Raw genomic sequence first — 14386 nt, 5'->3', positions numbered from 1 at the left:
GTAAAACAACGGTTACCAAAACAAGAAAAAACAGATTCTAAAAACTTCTTACACTGTTAGCTCCTATATTATTTTGGTTAATTATTGTTTTACTGTAGCTATAGTCATTATGGTATGTTGGTGGAATCATGGTCATTTTTGTAGGAGATTGTTCATTCTGCTTTTTAGAATGATGTTGCAATGACAATACTATTAAATAACATGTAGTGAAAAAAATGTAACTAAAGGAAAATCCTTTATTAAAATTAGTATCGTCTGGACAAATGGTTTAATGAAAACAGTGATATAGAAAAGAGATCATGTACATCATGTAAGGCAGCAGATTGAGTGATCAAATCACAGCTTAGACTTCATCATGGCCATCATCTTCTCCAGTTTGATGGCAAGGCCCATGTCACCCTTGATCTTCAGCTTTCCAGACATGAAGGCCATGGTCGGCTTTAACTTCCCTGTGGATGAAGGACATGGTTCTCATCAGTGCTTCCAGATATGTCAGTAGTGTGTGAAGTGCATCACCAACACATTTTATACCTCCGAACATCTTGACGAAGTCTGCGCTGTCCAACGACATGACGACGTCAGCTTTGACTGGTGGTTCCCCATTGCCGGCACTCCCTGCATTATTCTTCAGGTCAATGTACCAGACTCCAGCATGCTCGCCTGCCAACCCAGCCGGAAAACGTTGTTAATACAGCACAGGTGTAACGTTAAAGGCCCCATGAAATGAATTCACAAGTGCAGTTGAAGTATTTCCTATTCAAAAAGGAAGTTAGGGAAGGACATATGCGGCTTGTCCCTTATTTAATAAGCCAGTAGTCTTTAGGTAACATCACAACCATGAATCACAGCCAAAATGATTTGATACTGCAAGTCAGAAGTAGGTGATTTTAGGGGGTGGAACGTAATCATTTTGCACAGCATTTGATTGGACACAATTTATAAACACCTGTGAGTTTTCCCAGAAAAGAACTGAAATACTGCACATTTTAGTGCATATCTGTGGATATACATATCCCTATTATGGAAGCACATTTGCAGCACATAGGGGGAGAAAATCATGATTTGGTAAATCATAATTATGACAAAATTGACACTAAGTTAACACTTATGACATAAGTTGAAATTATGAAACACCAAGTCATAATAATGAGATAAAAAAGTCATAATTATGACATAAGTTAAAATTATGACAAGTCAATTTTATGAGATAAAAAGTTGAAATTAGAATAAGTATAAATTATGACATAGAAAGTCATAATTGTGACATCTTATAATTACAGTTGTGTGAAAAAGAAAGTGCACCCTTTTGAATTCTATGGTTTTATGTATCGGGACATAATAATAAAAATCATCTGGTCATTAGCAGGTCTTAAACTTTGGTAATGGTGAACAACACATGACATATTACACCGTGTCAGTCTGGAGGAATTTTGGCCCGCTCTTCTTTACAACATTGCTTCAGTTCATTGAGGTTTGTGGGTATCTGTTCACAGCTCTCTGAAGGTCACGCCACAACATTTCAGTCGGGGTTGAGGTCTGGACTTTGACTGGGCCATTGCAACACCTTGATTCTTTTCTTTTTCAGCCATTCTGGTGTAGATTTGCTGGTGTGCTTAGGATCATTGTCCTGTTGCATGGCCAAACATCTCCACTTTGGTCTCATCAGTCCAAAGAACATTGTTCCAGAAGTCTTGAGGTTTGAAACTTCACAAACCTAAGCCTTGAGTCTTGAATGTTTTCCTTATGTGAATAATCTTCCTCACTGTAGAATAATGGACTTCAAACTGTTTGTAAATGGCTGTATAACCCTTCTCAGATTGATGGCAGCAACAATTGCTTCTCTAAGATCATTGCTGATGTCTTTCCTCCTTGTCATTGTGTTAACACACACATAAAGGCCCCAAACCGGCAACTGCTGCTTTTATAGAGGTGATCACACTTGCTGATGATCAATTACTCAAAGAATTTTGATTAGCACTGCCTGACTGCTACTTACTCTCCTATGGAAACAGTAAGAGTGTCCTTAGTTAGTCACCCATGGCTTCTCCATTTGGCTTTATTTTTGTTAAATATATAATGACACAATGTAATATGTCTGTACGTTGGATTGTACTGTGAAGGGTCATAGCACTTACATACTGTTGGTCTACTGCTAGTTTAATTGCTTCTATTGTTTCTCATTTGTAAGTCGCTTTGGATAAAAGCGTCTGCTAAATGAATAAATGTAAATGTAAAATGTAAAATGTGCTGTTGTTCAATTTTAAGACCTGCCAAGGACCAGATGATTTTTTTTTTTTATGTCCTGATATGTAAAACCATAGAATTCAAAAGGGTGTACTTTTTTTTCCACATGACTGTCTTATTTTGAAAAAGTGGAAATTGATATACTAAGTTACTAAGTCTAAATACAAAATGATGACACAAAAGTCATAATGAACTTCTAAGTCAGCAATGGTTTTGACTTTATCTCTTATTTATGACTCACCTTAATTGTTTAACTCAAAATTAGGATGTAATTGTCTGTGTCATAATTCCAAATAATGTTATAAATGTGACTTTTTACGCGATTATTATAATTTACCAAAGCATGTTATTTCTTATGTGGCAGAAATGGGCTTCCAAAACTATTTTATTCAGTGTAAGAGTGTTAGAAGAGAGCAACCACTCAAAGCCACAACACTTCAAAGGAACTCAAATGGTTTAAATGAGATTTCATAACTACCTGATAAATCGAATTTGTACACTCCTTGTGTGCTTTTCACTATATCTGGACTGAGAATTCCTTTGATTATGCTGAACGTCTCAGAAATAGGTCCCACGGCGGCAGAATCAGCTTTTCCACTTTTGAAAACCGGAGTGGCACCTAAAGAGGGAGTTAAAATAACGGCACTGAGTAGTCTTCTGAAGTACGCTTGAGAATGGAAGTAAATTAACAAGTAGAACAAAAGCGGATGAAATGTGTTATGCCTCATAATAACTCACCATGCTGCTCCATTTGCTTGGCTAGATCCTCTGGCTGTTCATCCAAGAAAAAGTCAGGAAGCAACGGATGACCTAAAAAAAAAAAAAGGAAATATATTGTGTGCTGTCAACATTCAAAGTTTCCTGTAATGTGACATAACTGTTATGTTATTGTATACAAGGTCTAAAAAATACTAGAAAGGCCTTTGAAAACTTTTACACAAACAAAACTACATATATTAGTAATGATGGAATAGAAAAACTATAATTTACCATTTTAACATTTACCAACCTGGCTCAACAGCATATATGTCAAAGTCCTTAATGCCCTCCTTTTTGAGAATGTCCTCATCAATTACAAACTGTCCCGTGAAGCTGGAGGGTTTTTCCAAGATGGCATAGGCAGCATCAGCCATGATCTCCACCTTCCTGCACTGTTTACCAATCCCAGAACCACCCAACATGTCCATGGCAGCCGTCTGGATGGCTGAAGATGCATAAAGAGTAATTCAGTCATCATAGTCGATTTTGACTGAGGATGTGTTCACAACCAGGGTTCAGATGGCAGCGTTCACACTCATTCAAATGAACTGCACTAACAGAGGAATCGCACCAGGGTTCACTTTAATCCAACCAAACATGCCAAGTGTGAACACACCCTTATATATTTACTTCCACAGCAAGTTTCATAATACATATTGCATATCAATAAAAGGTTCAGCATGCCACTTTGAAACAACGGCACGTGTGCACCAACTCTCAATGTTTTTTGTAAGCTCGACCATATTTGATGAGATGTATGTAAGTGCATTGATCAATGTTTCTATGTGAATAAAAGCCGAAATCAAATCTGTTCATCATATAAAGCAATCGTAACTCTTTAGAAGATTTAGATTAAACCGCTTGACTCGTATGGATTACTTTTACAATTGCTGTGTCCCAATTTGCATACTATCTGTCCTAAATAGTATTCGAAATTAGAATTAATGTGTCCCAAATCGTAGTATGTTGACATTCGTTTTTCAAAGATACCCGGATGGTCTACTTTTCGATGCGCACTTAAACAGCTAAAATTGCCCACAACCCATTGCGCATTGGACGAGGATTCGATTAGAACTACAACTACAGAGGTTTAAATAAGGCGGTTTGAGTGATTAATGATTAGTATATCAATGTTATCCACATTATATTTCATCTGCAACAAAATACGTGTGGTCAAAAACACATGAGGAGAGACTCCGCATGAATGACCCACGACTGGCAGATCAACCATACGGTGGGAAATTAGGGTAAATTAAATTGAATGTTGAGGACTACAACTGTGACAAGATGATTGACAGGGCAGTTTAAACGGTGACAGGATGCATGTAACTGAGCGACACAGCTGTCCGTTGTAGACGCAAGCAGCATGTCCCAAAGCTTCTACTCTATTACTCACTCAAAAGTATGTATCGGTACTAGAGGTCGACCGATTCATCGGTTTTGCCGATTAATCGGCACCGATAGTTGACTGGTGGAACTATCGTTATCGGCAAAAATATATACCGATAGTTTTTCCTGGTTGCGGCCATTGCTGGAGCAGCTGAGAAGCGCGCGCTGTCATTCATTACACAGTGTAAGAGCTGAGAAGGCTCTGCTGGCATGATGCAGTACAAGAGCGGCCTCTAGGGGTGTAATAAAAACTCGTGCCTCGTGTTGTTTATTTCGACACGTGATGCTGCGTGCTGCACTGAGAGCACATGCTGCGGGAGAGCGCTGACATCAGATGCGCGTTTTAAAGCACCGACAGCTAAAAGGTATATATACAGTACATTTTGTCATATCATTATACACTGATTAATTTGTTGAATAAATGCTGCATTAGTAGAGAAAGAACAGCACAACAGTATGTTTGTTTGCCTTCGAGGCTGAGAGGACGCTAACATTAGTAGTACCTCAAGCGGTTAAAACACTGACAAACATAAACGTAAGTCCGACCCGAATGTTTAATGTCACAATTGTTACCTCTATTTGCATTAGTTCATATCCAGCTGGTCACTTTTATGCATTAAATATGCAGAGAAGTTGCATATTTAAAGCTAGAGACGTAAGCAAAATGATATGTTCATACAGCCGACAGAAACATAAACGAATCAGAAAAGCATTCGATTTCGGTTATTTTTTTTCATCTTGATTTTAATACATATTTTGTTATTTTGATTAGATAATCATCAAGTGTTTATAAAATAGAAGCAAAAGTGTGAGACTGACTATATATGTAATATTTATGTAATTTCAATGCTCTGGCATTGTAGATATTTAAATTTGGCCATCTTTAAGTATGACTGTTTGGCTTGAAAAGAACAGTTAAATAGTTACATTTTGAATGTAACTGGTTTTATTTGTTATTTAGAGTATTACTTTTTGTTTCAGTTTGAATTAATGTCTTTTATTGACTTAAATATTTATTCACATTTATATATTTATTTCATTTAGCATGTTTTCATGGTTCAATACAGTTTTTTTATTTTTATAATAAAGTTCAGCACTGTTTTACTTGGAGTGTTATGTTTGTTTTTATCCCGTATCAATTTTAAAAACTATCGGTTCATTAATCGGTTATCGGCAAGTATGGCCCAACCTAGCTATCGTTATCGGTAAAATCCACTATCGGTCGACCTCTAATCGGTACATACTTTTACTGCATAGTATAAAAAGGTGAATTGGGACACAGTAAATGCCTTAGAACTTGGTATTGGTTGCGTGGACTTTCAATGGAGGTACAGAAAACTCAGCTTTCATTAAAAATATCTTCATTTGTGTTTTGAAGATGACTGATAGTCATATGGATTTGGCACAACATGAGTGTGAGTAAATTATGTAGATATACATTACAGAAGACAGAGTCAGCCATATCGACTCATCCATGATCTCCTAATTTAATTATTTAATGACTGAAGTATGAAACCCATTACCTGTCTTGGGCCATAAGGCATTAACGGCAATAGATCCCCTGAACTCTTCGGCCATTCCCAGTACACACATGGACATGCCATACTTTGCCATGGTATACGCTACACAGACATGATGGAAAACAAAATCAGTGTCACCAATGTTCAATGGTAGTTTAAATCCGAAGGCTTTGAGCACAGAATGTGAGATTCTCACCCGTGTGATTTTTGAACCAGACAGGATTGAGGTTGAGAGGTGGGCTGAGGTTGAGTATGTGAGGGTTTTTGCTCTTCAGAAGATGTGGGATACACAATTTAGACCTGTAATGAAAACAGAGTACAGTGTGCTCAAAACAAGTTATGCTTGTCTGACATTATCTGTGACACAATCAATTTGAGATTTATTGCAATGAATACATAATGCTTCTACTCACGTCAGGTACGTTCCCCTGAGGTTGACGCCCAGCATAAGGTCGATTTTCTTCATTGGAGTCTCCAGAGTTCCTGTTAAATTGATGGCACTGGCGTTGTTGACCAATATGTCAATCCCTGTCATCAGAACCATGAGAAGTGAAAAGCAAATTAGAACGCAGCAGAGCGCTAAAAATGTGCAGGGTATAATAAGAATAATGGATATTTCAAATGCTGTAACTCGCCTCCAAATTTTTCCACAGCCTGTTCCACGGCATCATTGATCTGCTTCTCATCACGGACGTCCACGATACACGGCAGCGCTTTCCCTCCTGCAGCTTCAACTATCACACACACATTATCTGGTCATGGTCTTTTCACATAAAACAGTGACTGCAACAAAAAAACTAAACAAAAAGTACAAAAACTGGAACAAAGTACAGTGTATTATGGGAAAATTAACTACTCATCCCGCAAACCATTGAGAATGATGTAATAGACTTAAAGCTACACTGTAGGATTTTCTCCCATCTAGCGGTGAAAGTGTATATGACTACCAACTGAATATTACTTTCTAGCCCCTCCCATTCCAAGGGCGTTTTAACTCCTACGGTGGCCGTATTATTTCAAATCTGCCGGCAGTCACGAGTAATCTCCCGCTCGCATTCGTCACGGTGCCACTGAGAGTAAAAACACAAAGCTTGAATTTCCAGGTAAATTCAAAAAATATATATATTTAAATTAATTTTTGGCTGATGTATTTTCAAGATGGAGGCGCAATATGTCTTCCGCCATTCGAGCGTCTCGCTCGTATGTATTATAAATGGCAAATTCTACGCTTACGAGATACTTGATTAGTTGGTAGAAGTAATTACACATGAATGAGCACATATCATTTTGAAAGAACAAAGTGTTTTTTGATAAGAATCAACGTAAAAAAAAATTACACAGTGTAGCTTTAAAGTCGGCATGAAACTGAAGTTGCGATAAGTCTTTTTTTCTCTATTGTGACGTATAAAAAAGTCAGTCAGTTGTGGAGGATATTGAGCGCCGAGACACACGTCATGAAGAGAACTGACGCCGAGAATAGTTGACCCCAAACTTGTGAACATTACTGTGTGTTCAGCAGTTCATGGATCTATGGGAACTATGTTAACTCCCTGTCCTGAAACCAGTTTGAGACGGCCTGTGCTTTGTGACATGATTCATGATCATGCTGGAGGAAGTCAGAGGATGGGTACAGTACATTATGTTCATAACCCTAAAACATTAACAGGCTGCAGCATTCAAGTGATGTTTGATTGGTAGAACCAACAGCCAAACTGCCATTAATCAAAGCACCAATCAGCAGCATGAATCTCTGGCCTTGTGACAACAGTCCAGACAGTGTGTAATAGTGTCGGAAATATAATCAGCAGCATGAATCCCTGGCCCTGTGACAACAATCCAGAATTGTGGCAGTGGTGGGATGGTGCCTGGAATCATTTCTTGGCACACGTGAGGCCTGTTGATACCAATCTATCATCACTCCAATGAATGTCACAGCCCATATCCAAATGTAAACATATCAATACGAATTACAAAAAATACAATGATCACATAATTTGCAATGCTTCAAATAATGTAGAATTATTCTTGGAATTCGGCTTTTAAACACAATTTTTAAGGGCTAAATCTCAGAGCTGAGTTGAAAAGTTAAATACACAAGCTATCAGAAAAAAACTTGTCAATCATCCATTCTGTAGTATTAACTTCTAAGACGGCATTTACACGCCGACATGTAACATTTTAATGCGTTTTGCAGGGCTGTAAACGATTAATCGCGATTAATCGCATCCGAAATAGTTTGTTTACATAATATGTGTGTGTATTGTGTAGAATTATTTTGTATATATAAATACACAGACATGCATGTATATATTTAAGAAAAATGTGTTATTTATATATAAAATTGTTCTATTTATATTAGGGCTGTCAAAAGATTAATCACATCCAAAATCAAAATAAAAGTTTGTGTTTACATATGTGTGTGTACTGTGTATAATTATATATATATATATATATATATATATATATATATATATAAAAACACACACAATCATGTATATATTTAAGAAAAATTGGTTATATTTATACATTAAATATTTATATATAGAATATAAATTATATATATGTATATACAGTATATAAGTAAGGAATAATTGACGACAGGCCGTTGAATTATTATAAAAATAATGCACACCCGAGGTGGTAATGCGGTCACGACGCGAAGCGGAGTGGCCGTTACACCTCGGGTGTGCATTATTTGTATAATAATTCAACGGTCTGGAGTCAATTATTCCGCTTATACTACAGTTACCACACCTCGAAATATTGTTCAGATGATGTATTTCAAGACGTTTGTAAAGTTTTTTGTCATTAAAACGCTCTTGTATGTAGGACTAATTCCTTGCGCATCTAAACCCATGCTCCGTTGCTAATTCCAAAACGTCATTTTAGAGTTAGTAACGGAGGTTTGAGCCGCTCGCTGATAGCAGAGTAATGCTGGACACACACTTAACGACTAGAAACATTCTCTGACTGTGAATGCAGCAGATTTTAAACACCACTGTGAACACAGACTGAACGCGCTGAAAACGCGTGCATGATTAGTCATGACTCATAAGTATCAAATTACATTCATAACCGGCCTTAGAGAGAAGCATGTGCGTCAATATTATTATTTATTTATTAATTCAATTCGTTTTAATTAATTCGTTCATTCTTTTTTTCTATTAGTGACAGTAGACTAGAAGACTAATAAATGAAACACAAAGCCCTTTTAACAAGTATAGGCCTATCAATTTTATTTATTTGTTATATTATCTTCAATAATTACGAAAACCCGTGCAACAGGACTATCAATTTATTTAAATATTCAGTTTAATTTTTTATTGATTATATAGGACATTGAAAATTGCAGATCAAGCGCATGGGCTGCAGTTTCTCTTGTTATGAATTGTATCCTATTGTCCGTTATTACAGTTGACTACGCGAAGTGATATGGAACTGTAATGAGGTCAAGACCTGCCTGGAACTACTTTAGCCGTGCGGTTCCCTGAATATAATTGCACACCTCAGAAGAACGTTCGTCAACCAATCAGATTCAAGCATTCAACGGCCCTGTAGTATAAATGCAAATATTTCTTAAATATATACATGAATGTGTGTGTATTTATACATAATAATTATACACAGTACACACACATATATTATGCAAACACAAACTTTTATTTTGGATTCGATTAATCGCGATTAATCTAATTAGTTTTAGAATTAGAATTAGTTTACAGCAAACTTCTGAAAACCGGTTTCAAAAGGTGTATGTTTTTTTAAATAATACCGTTATCGTCTCCATGAAAACTACAAAAATGTGAACTTCTGAAAACGATGATGTCACGCGCATGCGTATAACATGTTCAGTTTATTGGCATGTAGTGTTTCTTTTCAAAGTGACATCGCCATCTACTGGCCTGGCATGAATAATACAGCGTTTTTAATCGCATTCGTGGATCCGTGTGAACAGGGATCGCTTTTGATAACATTGACGTCTGTAAGCGAAACTTTTCATAAACTCAAAGGAAAAAAGGTTTCAGTTTTTACTACACCGCTGTCGTGTAAGCGTACCCTAAATGTGTGTAAGAGTATGCGCTCACTCTCTGCTGCAGCGGTGTAGATGGTGCCCGGCAGTTTGGGGTGCACGTCAGCGGTTTTGGCAGCGATGACCACATTGGCACCGTCCCTCGCAGCTTTGAGAGCGATGGCCTTGCCAATTCCCCGACTCGCTCCGGTAATGAAGAGCGTACATCCAGCCAGCTTCCTAAAATTAATGCATAATCATATAATAATCTGATCATATCATAATCAGTGCACTATGCAAACAATAATAGATAAGCAAAACATAACTAATCAGAGATGGATATAATCATATTCTTATCAAATCTAAAGCCAAAGTCATGTGACCGACCAAATTCTACAATTTAACTTGCAATTTGTTTTGAAACCGGCAACATTTGAAATTAAGTCATGTTTCATAATGGTTTCCCTACTTTTTATTAACAATGTCAAATATTTGAGAACACACACACACACACACACACACACACTAATAAGACATACAAAAAGAGGCACAAATACACACACACACACACACACACACACACACACACACACACACACACACACACTAATAAAACGTACAAAAAGAGGCACAAATGCACAAATATATAAAATATAAGGATACCTAATCTATTTATTATAGGTAAGGTAATTGCCTTGTATTTGTGCCACTTTTTGTATCGCACATTTTTTGCACTTTTGTAGTCCGTTTTGTCCAATGTATCACGAATCAAGAGCTGTATTTGCGTTGGCATTCATTGACTCCTGCGCATGGGAAAGTAGGGTAAAGGTCGTCAAATTATTCAAGTTTAGAAAAATACTATAAATATGTAACGCGAAACAGGGTTCATCTGCTGAAATGCCAAATCAATGTCAACATTTTGACATTGGCTGTGTATTATGGCTGCAAAGTTTTGACGACACAGTCCAGCTCTCTTATGTCATTCACAACAACACAGGTAAACCATCTCGTGAATGACTCGATACGTGTAGTCTTTTAATACTAGTCAACAACTTGATGTATTCAAACGCAAAAGTGTGCAACACACGGCTTATATCAGCAAGATTGAGAGCGAAACTCACCCAGTGTTCTGCAGCATTGTGATGTCTGAGCTGTGCAGTTATGTGTCTAACATTAGACTCAAGCCAAGACCTCTAAATGAAAATGCAGGCTCTGTATGAACTCGCCCTTTACTCTAGTGACAGATTCGTGATATAATTCACTTCACTTCCGGTAGAGTCGTGAACGCGCTACTGTTTTTAAAGGAACATCCGAAATATGCAATAAAAGTTCAAATATTCAGCTAAAGAAAGGGGGGAAATAAAAAAAAAAATACAAAGAAGGATCAATCACATAAATAATGGAACAAATTATTTCTTGATGTACACTATTTTTCAAAGGGTCTTGTAGCATGAATACACTGACGGTTTGTTTTGCATATGTAAATATAAACTTCAGCTAAGATTATAATCAGAGTTTGTAGGGATATTTTCTATTATATCATGGTCTGTCTGAATACTCGATTCTGATCGATTCTGATTGGCTGGAAGGTGTAATTAAATCGTTTGATGCACATGTAGTTCCAGTCAGTTTAATCACCATACCTTTATATATGAATGCGCTGTTTGCGTTGAGGTGAGGTTGAATCCATAGACAGTAAAAAAGGTTGAATCGCGCGCACACGCACAATGCACACACACAGAAACATTCAGGAGCACGGAAACTTTTCAATGCTTTTAGTTATAAATAGCTTCGCTACTTAATCGCTACATTTCTAAGCAACAAGGGGGTAACATCGCTATTTTGAAGTTTAAACTCACAGTTTCATTGTAGAGAGAGAGACGCTGAAGAGACGCAGGTAAGAATCTCTCTCTCTCTCTCTCTCTCTCTCTCTCTCTCTCTCTCTCTCTCTCTCTCTCTCTCTCTCTCTCTCTCTCTCTCTCTCTCTCTCAATTCAAATAAATGCTATAATTCATTCGATTTAATGTAATCTTGCACACTACTTATCTCTGTGTCTGATTCAAAATGCTAGATCTATATGATCTAACCAGAGATGGCTCTGGATCTAACGAGCCAATTTTACCCTTCCGACCAAATAAAACATCAATAACAGCTTTAAGTTGTCAATGCTGGCAAATGTTACCATGGTTTAAGCGGAATAATCGATGGCTAGCTGTGCATTAAAATCGTTTAATGCACAGATAGCCGTGGATTATCCCTTACTTATAATTTCGTGTAATTTGTCATGTTTGAAATCCTAATGTAATTTTTTTTTAATTACTGTTCAAATAAAAAGATACAAGTTAGTAGTAGTAGTAGTAGTACTTTATTAATCCCAGTTAAATTATAATATCGTATCGTAATTCGTGACCTGAGGGTATTGTTACACCCCTACTCATGAATAACAATGATGCAATGGTTACTATTTATAAACAATACTAATATAAATTATTTATTAATACTAATATAGTTTTTTTTTCTATTTCTGTAAGTACACAGAGATGCAAGAGTTGCTGCAGAGCCAAAAGAGCTCCAGCTCTCTGGACGTCATGGGTTGAGCTTGACCTGGTCCAGCTCCACCTCTGAGGATCTAATGGGTGGAGGGATAGAGTTATGGGTGGGGCTGGACCTTCTAGCTCCGCCCTTTATGCCCAAATTACATCCAGAGCTCTTTCCCATTCTCTGTAATAACATTACCAGCTTATAGCACCCTCTATGTGTTGCAGAGCTGCGGTCGAGGTAAACGTCATCCAAACAGACATCTTTGCAATTATATGAGTACATTATAGGTCTACTTAATTAAATGATTTACCTGGTTTTGCATTTTAGTTTTCTTGTGCATTTTTTTTCATCCCTCTGGATTGCCTCAACCCCTGTGTCATGTTTGTCATCTATCGTGATGAATGATGTTCCCTTTAAAAACACTTGTAATTTGGCTACAGTGTTACCATGAAAATGTGTAATTGTTTCATGAACAAAGTTTCAATTGTTTCGATTATAATCGTGATGTAAACACCTTCACCATGACATCCACCGTCTCTCTGTCAAGTATAAACATAGATATATGGACAAATACATATCTATGATATAAACCAGGGGTTTTGGGTCTTTTATAGGCCACAGACCACCATTGTGTAATGGACCCTCATCCTAAAATTTAAAAGGCAGCTATATATTTTCATGTATAAACACCCCATTAATACTGTGATTAATATTATAAATAATAATATATGTGTAGATTCTATTTGGAAAATATTTAGTTTCTATCATGTTACATAACCGGTACCGTACTTATTTTCCTTACTATAGTACTGTACTGTTAGATGTATTATTTATTTATTTAAAAAATGTATATTCTTTATTTCTTTTTATCAATTTATTCCCTTATTTCTTTATTCATATTTAAATCAAAATTTGTTTATTTATTTAAATCAGTTTATGTTAATTCATAATTACATTTACTTGAGTCAGTCTGTTTCTCTTAACTTTTCCACGGACCCCCTAAGCACTCCTTTTGGCCCCCGGGGGCCCCAGACCCCAGTAAAAAAAAAAAAAAAAAACTGGAGTAAACTACTGTATTACAACTTCAGCTGATTTAAATTCTCTGTGCACTGGAATAGTGAAAACATGCAGGCTATGAATGTGCGATTACACAGAGCTTTTTGTGACACACACGTTTCATGTGAGCACAAGACTGCAGTTCAGCCGGTCCAACAAGTGTAACAAGTTCCTACACGCTTCAGGGACTGAGTGGATAACATCTTTACTGCTGTCTTAATGTGATATGTGTATAACAAATAGTCAACATTATTAAATAAACAAAATGCTTTATTGGGTGACATAATTAGTTAATAATTCAATGTACCAGAATGGTTCGTATGGTTAATACCATACGAGTTAATTTTAGGAACACACTCGCAGCTGGAATATAATATAATAAAATATAGTATATTGTCTGTATGTGTGTGTGTGTGTGTGTGTGTGTGTGTACTGTATGCACACATAGCCTATATTATACATACATATGTGTATATATGTATACACAGACATAATATATATAAATATAATAATATACACACACATTATGTAAACTCAAACTTTTGTTAGATGTGATTAACAAAAGATCGATTTGACAGCACTAAAAAATTAAATATGCAAAATAAAACAAAATGATTATGTTTATTTAAAAATAATTAAATAGATATAATTTTACAGATATTATTATTTTATTATGTTTTCTAAAGACTGGTCTGTAATCATAAGATAAATAACAGTTATATTTAATGTTTATATTTAACTTTATACATGTTACAGTATTTGTAAATATTTACACTATGTAAATATTTTCTAGATAATATTGTACACATGTTTTTACTGTATGAAAAAAGTCTTTAAACATGATTATATCTATATTAAATCCCTGCTT

General features: G+C 36.2%; 1 protein-coding gene across 1 annotated transcript; it reads right to left on the bottom strand.

The window, feature by feature from the left end:
* Window positions 1–216: 216 nt before the first annotated feature.
* Window positions 217–11502, bottom strand: hsdl2 (hydroxysteroid dehydrogenase like 2). The gene is made up of 11 exons (XM_079598853.1): window positions 11043–11502; window positions 9998–10161; window positions 6548–6646; window positions 6326–6440; window positions 6109–6212; window positions 5916–6014; window positions 3254–3448; window positions 2983–3054; window positions 2723–2863; window positions 532–660; window positions 217–449 (listed from the first exon to the last, which is right to left on the bottom strand). The coding sequence occupies exons 1-11, from the start codon at window positions 11057–11059 to the stop codon at window positions 337–339; spliced, it is 1248 nt and encodes a 415-aa protein (XP_079454979.1). The 5' UTR covers window positions 11060–11502; the 3' UTR covers window positions 217–336.
* Between the last annotated feature and the right edge of the window lie 2884 nt (window positions 11503–14386).

The sequence above is a fragment of the Phoxinus phoxinus genome (genome assembly GCF_949152265.1).
Source record: "Phoxinus phoxinus genome assembly, chromosome: 23".
Classification (NCBI taxonomy): domain Eukaryota; kingdom Metazoa; phylum Chordata; class Actinopteri; order Cypriniformes; family Leuciscidae; genus Phoxinus; species Phoxinus phoxinus.
This window is presented reverse-complemented; position numbering and strand designations above follow the sequence as displayed.